The sequence below is a fragment of the Nothobranchius furzeri genome, chromosome 13, assembly GCF_043380555.1.
Source record: "Nothobranchius furzeri strain GRZ-AD chromosome 13, NfurGRZ-RIMD1, whole genome shotgun sequence".
Lineage (NCBI taxonomy): Eukaryota > Metazoa > Chordata > Actinopteri > Cyprinodontiformes > Nothobranchiidae > Nothobranchius > Nothobranchius furzeri.
In genome coordinates, this window is record NC_091753.1 from 50283602 (window position 1) to 50302871 (window position 19270).

General features: G+C 40.6%; 1 protein-coding gene across 2 annotated transcripts in view; it reads left to right on the forward strand.

The window, feature by feature from the left end:
* The window catches only part of plch1 (phospholipase C, eta 1), a 74789-nt gene that overhangs the window by 3810 nt on the left and 51709 nt on the right, over positions 1-19270 (forward strand). Inside the window, exon 2 of one of the 2 annotated variants that reach the window (XM_070543580.1) lies at positions 6014-6127. In XM_070543580.1, coding sequence (XP_070399681.1) covers positions 6049-6127 — 79 coding nt within the window. In that variant the 5' untranslated portion in view covers positions 6014-6048. Of the gene's footprint in view, positions 1-6013; positions 6128-8212; positions 8390-19270 lie in introns of those variants that run through there. The other variant, XM_070543581.1, reaches the window with a different exon arrangement.

Genomic DNA, 19270 nt, shown 5'->3' on the forward strand with positions numbered 1-19270 from the left:
CTAACTACGCCGTCTTGGCAACATCACACGTTTCGTCCCTTCCTGAAAAAAACAAAATTGGAGCTGACAGCAGGGTAGAGAGGGTGGGGCAGATGATTAACAACCATCAAACTCTGAGCCGATGTAGCTACGAGCTAACTGAGCTAACCAAAGCTAATGGAGGTTAGAGGGTGCTTTCAGCCAAAACCATGCTTGAGCAACTCTGCTACCCTTTGCTTTCAGGTTGTAACAATTTTAACCTGAGTTTTAACCTTCCCCGGAGCAGGGGGGCAAGCTGCTAGTGCTAACGCGGGTGGCTCATCTGCTACCTGCCACTAAAAAGGGCATGCACTGAATTATTCAGAACGTCACGCTTCAATTACATCTAAACGGATGAGTTACAAAAGAAATCACTCCCTCAGAGTATCATGACTGTCAACTTGACCTTTTAAACCTAAAATGTTTTTGTACCAGGCTGTAAACATGTGTTTTTCTGTTGTGAAGTTGGCCTTTTTAACATGGGAGTCAATGGGAACCTTCTCCTTTCGAGATTCAGCCCCTAGTGGATGAGGGGGAAATTGCAATTTTTGTCACTTCTGCATTAGCTTCAGTTTAGGCAGGCGGAGTTTGCCCTTTGGCGCCCGCCAATATTTATAATGGTCAGATTTGTCCCCACCAATATTTACAGTTGACATTTGTGTTAAAAACCTGTTGCAGCAGCTTGTACTGGAGAACCACCTTTATAGCTGGAGTTAGTCGGCATCAGAGCTTCTCAGTTCGTAGCAGCATGATCGGTGGATGGGTGGATGTGGCCAGCTCCAGCTTGTTTTCTTTAAGTGACAGAGTCCTCAAACGGCTCATTTTGGAAGGTACTGAAAATGTCAAGAATGAAAATGCAGAAATTGCATCATGAGAGACAGAGTTTAAGCAGAAAACTTCATAAATATGTTTTTTATCGACCACAGACTATTATACCTCAAGAAAAATTGTCACAATACCTTCCCTTTAAAAACCAGACAACAAAACTTTTCAGTTGTGGGCATCCATGACCTACTTTCTGCCATGGCTAAGGATAGAGTTGCTTTGGCACCCTGGTAAGGAAATTTGTTTTAAGGCTCCTCTCTCTCCCAGGAAGAAGCCCAACAGGCAGGAGAGAGCGGAACTCCCCCGAGGTTGTGGCAGATGAGAAGGCTGCTAGTTACATCAAATAAGAAGAGTCGCTTTACCCTCACGTCATGAGAGAGTCCGAAACACATAGAGAAACAAGAAAATCCGTCACACACTCATGCATTCATAAATCAGATGTTAGTGTTGTCATTATCTGAAAAATAAGTGCTTTTTGGACTGACAGTTGCTGAAAGTAGAACCCTGTGCAAAACGTTTCCTTTCTTTTTTGTAAAATAGGTAAAATGGGTTTTATTTTGCATTAAAAAGAAAGAAAGTTTTAAGTTTAAATATTTTTTGTTTACTTTTTTCACACAGCCTCACACCACCTATAAAACCATTCAAACTGTGTCCTCAGTCACCTGCCTCCCAACCTCAGCCTGTAATTTAGACTTTGTTATGAAAACATGCAGTAATTTAGGGACTTCGCTGTTTAATTAAGCGGTGAGACACAAGGGGGCTGTGTTCAACTGTGAGTTCAGAGATACTCGAAACATTTCACTGACGAAGGTGAAATTGTTTAATGACTCTGATGACTTCTTGCTTTATTATTAGAAAAATCTTTTTGTCTTATTCACATATTTTAGTAACTTGTAAAGATTCTGGTTTTGAGCAGCGAGACCAATTTTTAATTCTTATACACACCTGAATTGAACCGATTTGCCTTTTTCCAATTTATTCTAAAAAACTGCAATTAACAAAGTATTTTTATGTTCGTTTGGAGTAAAACTTCCTCAAATAAGATCCGTTATTGTCAGTGTCTCAGTGGTGGACAGCTGGAACAAATGTCAGATTGTTTGTTGCTGCTCTGCAATGTGTTCACGAGCCAGACAGGAAACAACAACTGATGTTCTGTCTGCTGACTTCCTTTTAAAGCTGCCTGCAGGTGACCTAGATCAGGAGATTACAACCTTTTCTAAAAATAACAATAGATTCAAAAATCCACATTTAGGAGTGAAGCAAAAAGAAAACTGTGTAGCTCATAAAAAATCCCTTAAGCTATTTTGGTCCTATGAACTAAAATGTGAATCTGATTAGTTAAAAAGATTTTAAATGAATATTTGTAAAATATAAGCACTATTCTGATAATTCTGTTATTGAAGGATGTGTTTATAAGAATTGATTTCAGATTTGGGCTGACTTTGTTAATACCTTGGGGAGGTTCCTGTAGAAAATTCAGCTTTCCAAAAAGGAAACAATTTTAACAAGAAAATAATATAGAAAAGAAGTGTAATAAAAATAATGAAAAAACAGTAAAAGAGTAAGAAATATAAAAAAAAATATGCAAGAAATGGAAATATATCAGCAGTATTTACAAAGGTCTTAATCTTACAAAGGTTAATGCACACTTTTTAATTCATGTAATGTATTATTTGTCTAATTTCTGTCAAAGAACCCTGAGTTCACACTGGTAGTCAAACCTTGTTTCATTATCAGTTCTGCAGAAAATCAATATTTGAAAAGATCAGAACTGGACAATTGCAAACCACTCTGAGATTTGAGTCCACAAAGTCCTGTTTCACAGTGGGTTGATGGTAGAGTCACATAGAAATACTTTCACCTGAAGCATACTTGACCTGTGAACTCTACATACTCAACAGTCGCCCTTCCTCAAAGGCAGCTGGCACAAGACCCCCCTTCCAAAAAAACATCCCAGAGACTTTGACCTTTTTCCGGATCTAAACATCTTTTATGTGTGTCTGAAAGATAAAGATCGAGTGTGTTTGAAGGTGTAAATCAAACAGATGAGCAACAGGTGGGGGAAACATTGAGACCTGGCTGTGAGGAATGAAGGAAATCAGGAGGACAAAGCGGAAAATTTGGAGTTTTGGATAATGGGGATGAGAAATGAGAAGAATTATGATAAATGAGAACAGATGTGGAGAGGAATACAAAGACTAAAAAAGGTGAAAAGAAGAGTGGAGTTAGGAGTTAAATTAAAAAAATAATTCAAGAAAAGTCTACTTCCTGACTTTATCTTAAAGCTGCAGTGTATAAGAATAAAGTAAGAACTCTACAGTGAAATTATCCCAAAACAGTCTAATATCACAATCATGTTGGAAAGAAGGTCATACTTGAAACATATTTCATTCTCAAATGACTGGGGGGTTGTCTGTTTTTTTCCTTTCAAAATAAAGGGAAGTAGCTTCTGTTTACTATCAGTGAGTGCGAGATTGTGGTGTCTCCTGCGAGCTAACGCTGCAGCGCTGGCATTTGTAATTCCTCTACAGCTGGCAAAAAGCTCCAGAATTGTTTAAAGAACCTAAGCCAATAACAAGGGTGGGCCAAAAGTTACTTTTTGTTACCCTAAGAATCCACGGCATCTTTTTTCTTTACTCTAATATAGAGTAAAGAAGGCTAGAGGCTAACATTGAGCTAACAACGCTAACGGTGAATGGAAGCAAATAATCAGTTATAAAAATATCTCAAACTACTTTTCCAATTACCAACACCTCATTATTACAGTTAAATGTGTGTAAAGTAAATGAGTCACTCGTGGCGTTTCACTTCCTTGAATGAGTCATTCAGAACTATAAAAGCAAGCTAACAGCAAGAAAGCAAACAACTTCTTCTATGCTAGAGGCCTATTACCATAATAAGTGCAGTAAGTGCTCCCTACAGTTGTCGGTACAGGATCCGCTTGGGTGCAAGATCGGCTCGGGGTCCTTCAACTGCCGATGACGTCAAAGTAGTTAATTGGCTGAACATGAAGCTTACGGAAGTTACGTTATCACGTTACGTTGGTCCAGACAACTTTTTCTGTTGGAAAGATGGACAACTTTTACAAAGAAATCCATCATTACCTTTTAAAAGGGACTTATCACAGCCTTACTATCACCTCACAACATCCTGAGAGCAGAAAGGCCACCATTCGAAAGTTATTGTGACCTAATGTTGATTTTTAGCGAGTCTTTGAAAATACACTTTTAGCATAGAGCTGCATGTATATTAGGGCTGGACGATTACTTGCATGTGCAATTAAATTTCGATGTGACAAAAGGAGATTTCTAATCGCAAAGGCTGCAATTTGACTGGCAGCGAGTGGTTAGCGCAATGCTAATATACATGGAAAAATCCATAGGAATGGTAATGCTAATATCACCGATTACATTCTTACATGCATGGACATAATTTTCACTTTAGAAGTGTGTGTGTGTGTGGGGGGGGGGGGGGGGGGGGATCTTTACAGTATGCTCTAATGGGAAGCAGGCTTCAACACAAAAGGTTGTTTTCCACTTGTTCCTAGAGCTCAACCAGTGTCAATTTAATATAGCGTAATATTGTTTTTGGATGGTAAAAAGTGCAGGGGTCAAAACTTGACTTTGGACCCCCCCCCCCCCCCCCCCCCCCCAAAAAAAAATTACGTCCATGCTTACATGTAGTTTTATATACATATAACTGATTTTTGGTCCAATAAATACTCCCAGGCAGAACAACATAAATAAATTGTGATTATACTGAAATGCATTTATTGAAATGGGAAAATATTTTTGGGGAAATACATTCATATTACAAAAGAAAATGTGAAATTAAAGCAAAAATATCAATTGATAAATGAGACCTTGATCAACTCAAATTTTGATGAAATGGAGTGAAATATTAAACATAAAACATAACTAACAAAATATAAAGAGGAGTTCAACATTCATACAAACCGACAGAGATGCTAATTATGTAAATTTTAGAAAATATTTTGGCGCAGACTGATCTTCATTTTATGTAGTTACACATTCTTTACTAAATGAATACAATATGGTGTTTTATTTTACAAATACCATCATAAACACAAACTTTTGTGGTAAGAAACATTATTTTAATAACGAAACTGCTAAATTCTTTCCAAAACCTGAGTGAAAGAATAGTATGAAGATGTGTAGTGTATTCTGTCCGAGTGGATTTGCCGTACTTTGACGTCATCGGCAGTCGAAGGACCCCGAGCCGATCTTGCACCCGAGCAGATCCTGTACCGACACCGTAAAACATCTAAGAGTGCTAGCACAAGCTTTGACAATGTATTTATCTACTTATCAACATACGGTGTAGGACTCATCTTGGCTTGTTATCTTGAAGCTTCTGGTGCTGATCTGTAACCTTCAACAGCCATGAAACTGGTGAAACAGGAGTGAGAGAGTGATTGCGGTAACCAAATTTGACCACAGGATGTCTTTTGACTTTATTCTTACACACTGCACCTTTAACCAATTTCCTTCCCTGACCCAGAATAAATATATTTATGTTTTATCTCAAAATTTTCCACATTTATGCTGATGTTTGTTCATACTACATTATAACTACAACATTAAAACAGATGTGTATCACAATAATTGGGGTTAAATTATGGAACAATTTAGAAGAAGAAATTAAAGTAAGTACAAATATAAATGTGTTTAAAATGAATTATAAAAAACATATTCTGAACAAGTATATAGTAGAAAATAGATGATTTATGTGAGTGTCCTTTATTCTAAGGAAAAGTAAATTGTATCAATTGTAAAAAGATGTTTTTTTTCTTTTGTTGTTTTTTTTCCATATAATTTGGTGGTTTTTGGTGACTTGTACCATTTTGTTTGTTTTAATGTCGGTTTTGTGTTAGATTTAGTAAACAAGTAAAAATTACTTGTATAAAGGGGTAGGGACATATAAGTTTCCACTTCAGCCTACTCCTTTTCAAACACAGAAGAAGGGATGATATGTATTTTTTCTGTTTGTGGTATTTTTTTAAAAAAATGTATGTTTTCTTTGTTTGAAATAAACTAAACTAATTTAAATAACTGAGTAATTTTTTAGATTTTTTACATAATTGTTTAGAACTAATTTCACTCTTGATAATAAAAATGGCAACAGACTTAAATTCTTCTCTCGTTTCTAGGTGGTCCAGTTGTTGGTCCTACTCCTCCTGTCATCATGAGCGCCTGGGTGGTGAACAGGAAAGGGGAGCCTCAGTATCGCCGCCACTTCCTGACAGACAACAGCATATTTCATGGTACACACACACACACACACACACACACACACACACACACACACACACACACACACACACACACACACACACACACACACACATACACACTCGCACGCACACACGTGTGTAATAGGAGTGAACACTAGAGGGAGACTCACTGCCATCCAATCGGAGTTCAGAGTCTTGTGGTAGAAATGAAACATCTTGCAGTTCATTGCAGCACTTGACCTCACTGCAGGCTGTATTCAGGAATATAAATGTTCTAAAACACGATTGTATTTGCTGTGCTTTTATTTAAACACACACATGCACACCATTTCTTCTTCTTATGACATTACTGTAACTAAACCTATTTTTGAGCACTTATTCGCCTAATGTCTACTGCTCATCACTGGACGAGTTTCATCACGGTCTAGGGATGTTCCAGTGAACGATCCATCAGATAAATCTGGGAAAAATCAAATAAGTTGGTCCGCCTCTGTGGCTCTTCCACCCACGGCAGGCAGACCGTTCACAGCCTCACCTGGACAGCCATCATCCACTTCTGAGCCCTCTGTGGCTTCACAAAACACTCCTGAGTGAGTCAGAGCTGTTACTGACTCATCTGATCTATCCAGCTCAGAAAAGTCCAATACGATCAAATTTCTGGTTATTTCATTCTAATTTTCCACTTTTATAATAATGAGGGATTGTGGTACAACTGTGAAATAAACATTGCATTCATTTATTTTGTTTATTTAATTGAGGCAGATACAAAAGCCCCATGTTTGTGACAACATGCTTAGCTAATTTGCAGCATTTGTCCCTTAAGGGTGTAATTCAGAAGAAATACTAAACTTTTACCTTTTGTGTCTTTGTCAAACTTCAGATCATCTCAACTTCTAAATCCTTCATGTCCTTTCTTGTCAGACAAACGTCATTTTGTAAATACATCTCTGTCTTTCCTTCTGTCTATCCCACACGACTTTTCTTCAATTAGTCTCATTTCCTTGCTCCAATACATTCATTTGGTACTTTGTTTGTGAGAGGCTGATGGTTTTGCTTTGGCTATGGCCCATAAATCAGTCTCGGGTGGAAGCTTTGGGATCAGGCAGAAGTGCACGAAAAGGTGCAGCATTAATCACAGCAAGCAATCACTAGAAAGACTCAAATACCTGATGCTGACATGCATGGGCACGTGTAGCATCAAAACAGAGGATGACACTGGAGATGAGAAAAAAGGAAAGCTTTTTGTTCCATCATTAGGTAACTGCTGCCTCTGGGGAGTCTGTATTTGTCCCGCAAATGAAATGGATTTCGCGTGGACCAGTGAGCAAGACTAATCTGGAAGCTATAGGCTTACTGGACTTTCATTAGAAAATTACTAAACCAGTGGGAGATACGCTCTCGTTTTGATGTAAATGCAGATACGCATAAAATGCATGGTTTAAATGCGTAAAATCGCGTGTTAGCGTCTTTGCGCGGAAGCAGCTCTGACCAGATCAATGGGAAACCCTTGTGTGCTCACCGCGTCCCCACTGCTTAGACTCTCCAAATTAGCGGGATTTACGCAGAAGTAGGTGGCGTAAAGTGGGTCAGCGCTGCGCAAAATGCACTAAAATCAAAATAGTGGCGCAAGAGCTGTTTTGGTGGGGAATTTAAACTGAGACAGATGAGATGTCTAAGACCGTTAACTGAGCCTCTCCGTGCGTTATCGTTCACTCCAGCTCCCCGCACGCGCATCCAGAGCTGTCTCTTATTAATAATAATAATAATAATAATACATTTTATTTCAAAGCGCCTTTCAGGACACCCAAGGTCACTTTACACAAAACATCCACATTCACATTAACACATTAACATCCACACTCTCTCTCAGCCCTTCGAGCGCATGAGGAATCGGCTTATCTTTTCTCCTCGGCGTCGCGCCTGCTGAGACTGGAGGAGAGGATGTGCGCGCAGATCAGAGGACGTGGATGTGAGAGGTTTGGCGCTTTGTGAATTTACTGTGACGGCACAGGGAGGCAGGTGGTGAGGCGCAGTTGGTGGGGCTTGTGTCTTCAGCTCCTCCAAAGAAAAAAAGGGACACATCTTCCTCGTGGAACGCTTATATTTAAACACCCAACCATCATGGAGAAATGGAAAAATCGAACCTTTTTTGATGCCATTTTAGCGTTTTATTGCTGCTCCAACTAGGAATCGGAAATGATGCCCAGAGCACTGGAGGGACCATATGAGACCAACAAATCCACTTTTAAATGGCAGAGCTTGAAGTTTGCAGAAATTTGAGTTTGGAGAAGGGTAAGGGATCGTTTTCAACCTTTTTCTTGCTTGTTTGTGGTCACGGTAATGTGTCAGTGAATTGCACATGTTTATTTGTAAACAGAATGGGGACCAGTGTTCCTATTGAGCCTGTTGTAGAGATGTAGAGGATTTCATCACCCACGCTGCTACAAATAAATAAATAAATAAATAAATGAATAAACGAATAAATAAATAAATAAATAAATAAATAAATAAATAAATAAATAAATAAATAAATAAATAAATAAAATACCAACCTAAAAATGTGGAGACCGTCGATTCCCTTCAGGGATTCATTATGTAAAACTGATCTAAATTTACTTTTTGTTTGTAGTTTACAAATTATTTTAGAAAACTTAACTATAAATATTTAATACAAAATAAAAAAGGTGACAGACTGCATGACACATCATCATGAGCTCTAATGAAGGCCAGCTGTTTAGCAGGTAACTGTCCCTGGTGCTGAAAATGCCCCTTTCTGCTTGACAGCAGGGGGCAGAACAGCCTCTTCAACTCCAAAGTTCCTGCTCATGCCCTCAATCCAGAATATTTGCATCCTCTTCGTTGTCCACAGAAATCTAACTCGATTCACAGGCGCTGTCATCACAATGCCTCGGTGTGAGGGTGGCAGATCACATATCATTACCACATGCTTGGTAACAGAGGTTGGCACGAGCATCCTCTTGAAATCCAGGGGCTTTTTGAGGACCGCTTGATGTGACAGAACTCCAGCTCTGAAGGCAAAAATTGACCACTTGCTGTTCTTGGGCTTTCAGAGAGACCCTTTTATTCTCCCCTCCAGTTCAAAAATAGAGAGCAGCTCAAGAGAAGAATGTGTCAAATTGGTAGTTTTTAACCCAGCAGCTTATTCCTCCCTGTGACTGTTGGGGTTTGAGGAGCAGCAACGCTTGATGACTCAAAAAAGGAGAAAATGCAAAAAGAGAATGCTGCCAACACAGAGGAAATGTCTTGGGAAAATGTGTTTTCCCTTATGTGCCTTTCCGGAGCTGCTGATGATGAATCACTGCATGTTCACACAGTCTTCCTCCTTCTCATGCTTTTGTCTTCTTTGCATCCTCGATGTAACTGTAGGGGAAAAAACAGCAAGTATTGGCAATGATCTCCTTTCCCATCTCTTCCCATTCCATTATCTAATTCAGGTGGTGCTGAAAACAACGATTCCTACCCCTTCTTCTCATGCCTTCTCTGTCTGTGCGTTTCGAATAAGTGACACCTTTACTGTTGTGTTTTCCCACTCGCTCCCTTCGGACCATCATGTGCCTGACACCACATTTCACAGACTTTGAGAAACTGTACCCATCTGACTTCAGCACCACCACATCACGTTTGTCTCAAAACATTTCCTTCCTCAAGCACATTATTCACCATGTGAGGGTAAAACCGGTTTATTAGCGGCAAAAATATGCAGCTGTACAGCCTCCTCTATCAGCACCACACCTGCATCTAAATAGGAAATAGAAAGCTAATTATCTGAGGAAATTGAAATTAGTTTAACTTTCCTTTCATCTCCCCGGCTGTTAATTTGCTGACCTGTATTCAATGTTTTCCTGTGTCCATAAAAAAGCATCGGATTATCATTTCTAACGCCAGTCTCAAGCTGAGATCAGACAGGCTGTCTCTGCTGCCACGGATACTGTATCTCCTGATTTGGGGAAGATAAGCAGAAAAAGGGGAGCGTCGGTTTTGAGCATGATGTGCAAATACATTGCGTGTGTTCTCAAACAGGCTGCTCGTCTCTCCTTTGATGTCTGTGCTGAACTCTTCCAGTCGGGGAACCCCCAGTAGCCTCACATGTGTCATGCGGCAGTAATCTTGTGTTTATTCTTACTCCGGTGTTGCTCCACACTCTGCATTCCGAGGGGACCCGGGAACCCATTTGTTGCTCTGGTGACTTGAGTGCTGCCCTAAGCGTCCTTAATTAGGCAAAGTGAGTAATCGTGAGATAAGAGTTCATCTTGCTCATCATTTCTTTCTGCTTCCTAAACTTTGAAGCTGCTAGAAAACTGTCTTACAAGAATGTTTAAACTTTTTTGTGCAGGTTTGGGTCAAATACCTTCCTTTAAAATGTACTTTTATTCAAACGCATTCCTGCAGGTATCAGGATTAAAGATTAGCTGTATGCTGCGGATTATAAACCTTTGAAGCTTTAGTAAATAAAATGCTTTAGGGACTTCTCTAAGAGTGAAGCTTTTAGTATACTTTTCATGTCCTTTGTGGCATATTAAGTCACCAATGAAGGATTAAAAAGCCTATAGCAAAATAAAATGCTTTAAATGTTCACAAAAGGAGAAAAGGCAATACTATATTTTCTGTAAGGATTTCTAGGTATTTACAGCTGTTTTAGCAATTTTACAGAACAAGCTAGGTTTTGAACGCAAACACAGTCATGGAACGCTCACACCTCCCCTCAGGTCTTCCCTGGGAGGCTTTTCCCAAAACCGGACACCCACATTTCAAGAGGAAACGAGAAAGAGCTAAACACCAGTTATATCCAAACCTCTTTAGTTGTCCGTGACTTTAAATGGTATTTTTCTTTTTGGCACGCTGGTAGTTTGTGGTAGCAGCTGGCTGTTTCTCCTTCTCTGATATTATTGACCGTAGAACCTCTCACACCAGTGGTGTTCTGTTGCTACATACGCAAGTGTGTAATAAGTGGATGACCCAGGGCAGTACGGCGCTTCGGCCAGATCAACAACATAACGGTCCAGTAGTCGTTTTCGATCCAGCAGCAACTATTGGCGGAGGTTTTTAGACGAATGTGAGAATCACTTTATTATTATTATCTCCACAATAGACAACGTTTTCGATTGAAGGTGAAGCTCTCAATTTACGGGTTGCTCTACGTTCCTACCCTCATCTATGGTCACAAGCTTTGGGTAGTGACAGAAAGAAGGAGATCACGGATTCATGCGACCAAAATTAGTTTTCTCCCCAGTGTGTCTGGGCTCTCCCTCAGAGATACGGTTAGCAGCTCGGTCATTTGGGAAGGGCTCGGAGTAGATCTGTGGCTCCTCCACGTTGAGAGGAGCCAGTTGAGGTGGCTCGGGCATCTGGTCAGGATGCCTCCTGGACGCTTCCCTGGTGAGGTTTTTCCGGGCTCGTCCAACTGGGAGAAGACCAAATGGTAGACCCAGGACACGATGGAGGGACTATGTTTCTTGGCTGGCCAGGGAACACCTTGGGATTTCCCCGAAGGAGCTGGCCCAAGCGGCTGGGGAGAGGGAAGTCTGGGCCTACCCGAGTATACCCGAGTAGCCTATAGGCTACTGCCCCCACGACCCGACTCTGGATAAGTGGAAGAGAATAGATGGATGGATCTCCACAATAAATTCACAGCTATACAATGTTAGAATAGTGTTAAAAGGCACGAAACAACATTCTTTAAGCCAACTTGTTTTCCAAATTTGTCATTGCAGCTTTAACTGGGGCAGTTACATAAAACCAGATGAAACTGGAGCAAAAAGAGTTTTTTGGTGGTAACTTTGCCCACATACAGTACCTTTCCATTTTGCCTCATGAACACTCCCCTAGGTGCCACTCTGGAGTATTTCCAGCAACTTTTCTCCCACTGAGAGGCTCCTGTTGTTTTCATTTGTGAAAGGGCAACTGTTGATAGAGCTTGTTACACATTGTAATTCTACAAAGTAGGGAGCACATTTTGTAAATGTCATCATTTGGTGCCAACGTGGATCTCTGTGGGTTTGCAATTTGTCCAGACAAGCCGATTCTTCTGGGATGTGTTTTTTTCCCCCCAGAAAAAGCCAAACAAAATGTATAAAATTTTCACCTAATTAGATTTGGACCTTTTGCCTTTTAAATAGCACCCTGGGATACTTTGTTGTGCAGCTGTGCGACATAAATAAGCTTAAATCGCTCTTTGGAAAAAGTAGTTTTCATTTAGCAGACATTCAGGTCAGACGTCACCAGAATAACAACGAGTACAACTAAAAGTTTCTGCCAAATTAAAAGTAGTTTATAAGTCTGATTTTTAAGAATGCTTTTGCCTCTACATGACATCCCTGCATTCATGCTGGGGTTTTCCATTATTCTTCCAAATCCCACATGAGTAAACCTGAGTTTCTGTGGATCGTTGTTAATCCGGACTGACAAGCAGGCTGAAGCTCTTTACCTGCCGTAACCGGGAGGGCTCCAGCCCTATAAACCAAATGTGAAATAGCCAGAACATCACTGCATTCATTGTTTGGGATTACGACCACAAAGCAGTCACTTCCTACTGGTGGAGCGGGAGAGTCGTTTCAGATTTTTGGCGAGGGGTTAGCTCAGTTCTGTAACAAATGTTCTGCAGTTTTCCTCCCACCGCGGTGAAGCCCGATTTCCCACGCATTTATCCAGAAGTCATCATCTGTCAGTGAATGGCATGCCTGACTAATTTCATTTCATAAGCTGCTGAATGGCCTGGGAGATACAGTGAAACAGGAAGGAGACAGACTGTCAGAAACTCAGATTCACAGGTTTATATCAGATAAGCAAAATGTGGGATTACAAGGAGGGGAAGTTTAGGTTTATTGTCATTTTCTTGAGTTTACTCATTAAAACGTAAACTTTACGTAAATATACAGTTTAAAGGGAGATATAAACATTAGGTGTCATGTTGGGTGCCAGGTGTTTGACCCATGACACAGAATCACCAAGGACCACAGAAGGTAAGATAAATAAGTTTGATTAAAAAAGGGGAGAAATAATGTTAACTCAGGGTGCTGCAAAGAAGCAGGAATAACGGCTGATGCAGAGGACGGGTGCTCGGCGGGACGGGATAGGGAGAACAGAGCGAGTATGCTGAGAAGTCTTGAGAGGGCAGATGACAGGAGGATATGAACAGTGGCAGAAGCTTACATTCTTCAGGATGAAGGGAAGCAAGGGGGAGGTGAGTCAGGTCTGGGTGAGTGGAATTTCCTGGAGGTAGCGGCAGGTGGGGGACTGAGAGCGGGCGACTAGAGGAGGGCAGCGAGATGTGGTATGAAGATCTGGGGTTATAGTTACAGGAGTCCATGAAGCAGATGGGCAAACAGGTTAACAAACAAAACAGGTAGATAACTATGGCGCGGTATGGGGGCCAAAATTAAGACTACTGCCCAGCAGCAGGAGGCTATGTAAATTCCGAAGCAAACTACTGATCTGATTAATGATTAGCTGGCGCCAGTAACTGAGAGGCTGGCGCTGCTTACTGAGGAATAGCACATTTACCAGCGTTACTAATAGATACGCTAGGGACTAGCAGCCCTCGGCTGGTCATTGACTGGTTCACACACTCTCGCTGCTGTCTATTAGCATGGATAGGCTAACATTAGCCTGGATGGGCTGGTGTTAGCATTGGAGAGGCTTGCCATTAGCGTGCCTAGGCTGGCCACTAGATGGATTTCCTACCTCCTCGATGGACCATTAGCATGGATAGGCTGGCGTTAGCATCGGAGAGGCTAGCCATTAGCGTGCCTAGGCATGCCACTAGCTGGATTTCCTACGCCCTTGATGGACCTTAAACATGGATAGGCTGGCATTAGCATAGGAGAGGCTAGCCATTAGCATGTCTCGGAGAGTCACTAGTCAGCTAGTGGCCAGCCTAGGCACGCTAATGGCTAGCCTCTCCGATGCTAATGTCAGCCTATCCATGCTAATGGTCCGTCAAGGGGGTAGGAAATCCAGCTAGTGGCCAGCCTAGGCACGCTAATGGCTAGCCTCTCCAATGCTAACACCAGCCCGTCCAGGCTAACACTAGCCTATCCATGCTAATAGACTGCAGAGGGAGTGTGTGAACCAGTCAATGACCAGCCAAGGGCTGCTAGTCCCTAGCGTATCTATTAGTAACGCCGGTAAAGGTGCTATTTCTCAGTCAGCAGCGCCAGCCTCTCAGTTACCGGCGCCAGCTTATCATTATTCAGGTTGGTAGTTTGCTTCAGAATTTATATAGCCTCCTGCTGCTGGGCAGTAGTCTTAATTTTGGCCCCCATACCGCACCATAGACAACGGGCAGGAGTGCAGGACAGGTGATCAATTCTACCTAAACTGAGTAATCAACCAGCGTGGAGAAGAGTCACGCTGCTCCTTAAATACTCAGGTGCCGTGATGATGATGCCCGACAGCTGGGGAGTCTCAGCCACACCCACCTGCAGGGAAGAAACTCAGGAACAAACAAACAGAGCAGTACCCAGACTGTGACATTAGGTTAGTAACGTTTTCGACTGGAAAGAGTTTGTTGAAATTCAAAAGAAAACATCATTGTTTTGTCAAAATGGACAAACTCTTAATTTCATACATGTAGATTTGCATTATATTATCTTTTTTATTCTAAACTATATTAAATTTTATACTGATTATATTTCTCCCCTCATTTCACAACAAAAGGAAAATCTTCAGATGTTCATTCCTCCCGAGATTTATTCCTGTTATTATGAAATCTCTCCCTCCTTTAGTTTCTGCTAATTTATTCTTTTATTAGAGACTCACATTTTATTTTCAGTTCGAGGAATAATTCAGAATATATTAAATAAAAATAAAAGAAATACAAATAACATTCTCAGTGGCAAATATTTTAATTAACCCAAGGAAAAGCTCTAAATAATAGGTCACAAACATTAACAATCAGCAAATAGAGTTTGAGTGATTTCTAAACAAATGAAATTAATTAGATGTCTTCTTTTGATGCTAGTTTACAACCAAGAAAAATATGCCATCTGTGATAATGTTAAAATAACATCTGTAAGTTTTTAATCTAAATGAGATAAAACAAAGAAGTAAAACAAGCTATTTTTCTGAATATTTACTGTACAAATGTACCAGTAATAGTACAGCTGGGGTCTGCTCAGAATTGCATTACATAGTATAAAGTTAAGAAATTGTTATTACGTAATTTAACCTCCTGAGACCCAATTTTGTATTTGGTGTGATTTAAAAATAACACAATTATAGCCAATATAGATTAGACGACTTTTATAAATGTAAAAAATAAATAAATAAAACTAAAAATTTTGTAACTTATGAAAAAGTAAAAAATCATTATCAAGTGTCTTGAAAAAACGGTCAAAGTTGAAGAGAAAAAATATTATAGTGCAAGAAGTTAATGTCCACATATGTGAACACAGTGTCTTAGGAGCTTCATAGTGGGCCTTACACGGACAAGCACAGTCATACATTGGCAATCTTCTCATTACCTACACCCCCAGCAGGTCCTTGAGGTCCAGTGACCAAAGCCTACTGGTTGTGCAGCACCAGGCTAGAGACCAAAGGTGACAGATCATTTGCTGCTGTGACCCCCAGATTCTGGAACCCTCTCTCTCTGAGCCTGAGATCAGTGGACTCGGTGGTCTCCTTTAAAAAGCAGCTGAAAACTCACTTGTTCAGGCTGGCTTTTGCATGGCCTGCATCAATTCTGCCTATTCTAGAATCCACTGATTTCACTCTTTCTTATTCATTTCCCCTTTACTTAAATTTATAATCCCAATTTATATATACAGTGGGGCAAAAAAGTATTTAGTCAGCCACCGATTGTGCAAGTTCTCCCACTCAAAATGATGACGGAGTTCAGTAATTTACATCATAGGTACTCTTCAACTGAGAGAGACAGAATGTGAAAAAAAATCCATGAATTCACATGGCAGGATTTTTAAAGAATTTATTTGTAAATCAGGGTGGAAAATAAGTATTTGGTCACTTCAAACAAGGAAAATCTCTGGCTCTCACAGACCTGTAACGTCTTCTTTAAGAAGCTTTTCTGTCCTCCACTCGTTACCTGTATTAATGGCACCTGTTTGAACTCATTATCTGTATAAAAGACACCTGTCCACAGCCTCAAACAGTCAGACTCCAAACTCCACTATGGCCAAGACCAAAGAGCTTTCGAAGGACATCAGGAAAAGAATTGTAGATCTGCACCAGACTGGGAAGAGTGAATCTACAATAGGCAAGCAGCTTGGTGTGAAAAAATCAACTGTGGGAGCAATTATCAGAAAATGGAAGACATACAAGACCACTGATAATCTCCCTCGATCTGGGGCTCCACGCAAGATCTCATCCCGTGGGGTCAAAATGATCATGAGAACGGTGAGCAAGAATCCCAGAACCACACGGGGGGACCTGGTGAATGACCTGCAGAGAGCTGGGACCACAGTAACAAAGGTCACCATCAGTAACACACTACAACGGTAGGGAATCAAATCCTGCAGTGCCAGACGTGTTCCGCTGCTGAAGCCAGTGCATGTCCAGGCCCGTCTGAAGTTTGCCAGAGAGCACATGGATGATACAGCAGAGGATTGGGAGAATGTCATGTGGTCAGATGAAACCAAAGTAGAACTTTTTGGTAACTCAACTCGTCATGTTTGGAGGAAGAAGAATACTGAGTTGCATCCCAAGAACACCATACCTACTGTGAAGCTTGGGGGTGGGAACATTATGCTTTGGGGCTGTTTTTCTGCTAAGGGGACAGGACGACTGATCCGTGTTAAGGACAGAATGAATGGGGCCATGTATCGTGAGATTCTGAGCCAAAACCTCCTTCCATCAGTGAGAGCTTTGAAGATGAAACGTGGCTGGGTCTTCCAACACGGCAATGATTCCAAACACACCGCCTGGGCAACAAAGGAGTGGCTCTGTAAGAAGCATTTGAAAGTTCTGGAGTGGCCTAGCCAGTCTCCAGACTTCAACCCCATAGAAAATCTGTGAAGGGAGTTGAAAGTCCGTGTTGCTCGGCGACAGCCCCAAAACATCATTGCTCTCGAGAAGATCTGCATGGAGGAATGGGCCAAAATACCAGTTACTGTGTGTGCAAACCTGGTAAAGATCTATAGTAATCGTTTGACCTCTGTTATTGCCAACAAAGGTTATGTTACAAAGTGTTGAGTAGAATTTTTGTTATTGACCAAATACTTATTTTCCACCCTGATTTACAAATAAATTCTTTAAAAATCCTGCCATGTGAATTCATGGATTTCTTTTCACATTCTGTCTCTCACAGTTGAAGTGTACCTATGATGTAAATTACTGACCTCCGTCATCATTTTAAGTGGGAGAACTTGCACAATCGGTGGCTGACTTAATACTTTTTTGCCCCACTGTATGTATGTATGTATATATATATATATATATATATATATATATATAAAATTTTACTTACATTTTTTAATAATTGAAAAAACCTTTTTTATATTGAAAATTTTTTGTTCTTGTGAAGCGCCTTGTGGCTTTTATCTTGGGAGGTGCTATATAAAAGATTGTTTTCTTTCTAGTTTATTAATGCTTAATAATGCACTAAGTAATGCTAATAAAGGATCCTTATTGTAAAGTGTTACCAATGAATGTGTGGATAGAATGTCTGTTGGGGTTTTCAAACTAGAATATTTGACTCAAGAAGCAGTTTTGCAGATGTTTGAAATGGGTTGTGACACTAGTGCCACCATGGGCCCTTAAGGGTTAAAATCGCAGAGCTACAGAGGTTTTAATGCAGCACATAAAACATGCTTTATTTCATTTAGAGGTTTTCTTCTATTTCATCTAGAAGATCAAGAACAATGTAGATTTGCCCTATTTGTCTATTTTGGGCTCTGTCACTGTCTGGTGGCGTGTCTCAGCGGTACCTCGTTTCACGCTCAGTGATGGTTGGGATGGACTTCAGGACCCCTTTGACCCCACGGAGAACAAAGTGGGTTTAACACATGAATTGATGGATGCTTTTTTTTAGCACTGCAGACACATTTACAAAATGTAGGAACCTCCTCTCTAAAACCTCATCTTCCCTTGTAAACGTTGTCTGACAAAGCCACTGGACACAACATTTCCTTCAATTTTTTATTATCAGGAAAAATATCACTCTTCCTTTTTGTCTCCAAACTTGAAACTATAAAAAGGCTTTTTCCACACATCCAAAGGTGTGCCACAAAAGCCATGAAAATGAGGAAGTAATTATCTGTAACTGTCACTTACTGGTCAGTTTAACCTTAAATAACGTCATTATGTATGATAATTATGTATGATTTTTCAGAAATCTGTAAAAAGGATTATCTTTTCATGTACTGTGATATAATGTAAGCAAAACATCATTTTCTTTTTTCTTTGTGATGCATACCCCTTGCCCCGCAGAGCTCCGTGCAATAGGAAACTGAGCGCCGACAGTGGCATGTCCAGATCTTTTAAAATGGGGTGGCCCAGGTGAGGCACAACTTTGTGCATGGGTGGCACCAATGGTTATGCTTTATTTTTGTTTTACCCTCAAGCCTTTTGTGGACAATGAAAAGCCTATTTAAAGGTAAATTAGTGTGGTGGCACCTGGGGTGGCCAATCAGATTCCAAGGGTGGCATGTGCTACCCCAGGCCACTCCCTGGACACGCCCCTGAGCGCAGATCAGAACTACCCAATAGAGTTAGCCCACTGCTTACATGCTTCAAATTTAAGGAATACCTCAGCTAATACAGAGTTGATGAACACTCTCACAAAACAAAAAGATTGACTCCTGTTACTCGATTGTTCTCATTTTATTCACAACTTGGTCATCAGCTCCTCCCAAAGGCATGTCTTATTTCTGGTTTTTTAAAATGTAAATCTAGTTGAGAAAACTTATGACGACTATTTTTAGAGGAATTTTTCAGCACACATTTCTTTAAGCATGTTCAAAATTCCTGCAGTATGACAGGAACTTCCCATGACTCATGCATGGAAATAGGGAAACCTCGTGAATGCTCTGAGACAGTCTAGAAGCAATTTGTTGCAGCCAAGTGAGGTTTAGTACTTGGCAAGGTATCCTGTAAATGGAAATATGTAGTCTGGCCACGAGCCACTGAAACAACCTAGTGATGGTGGGGTGGAATCAAAGATTGTCTTTCAAACAGTCTCCACATGCAATTGGACAGTGC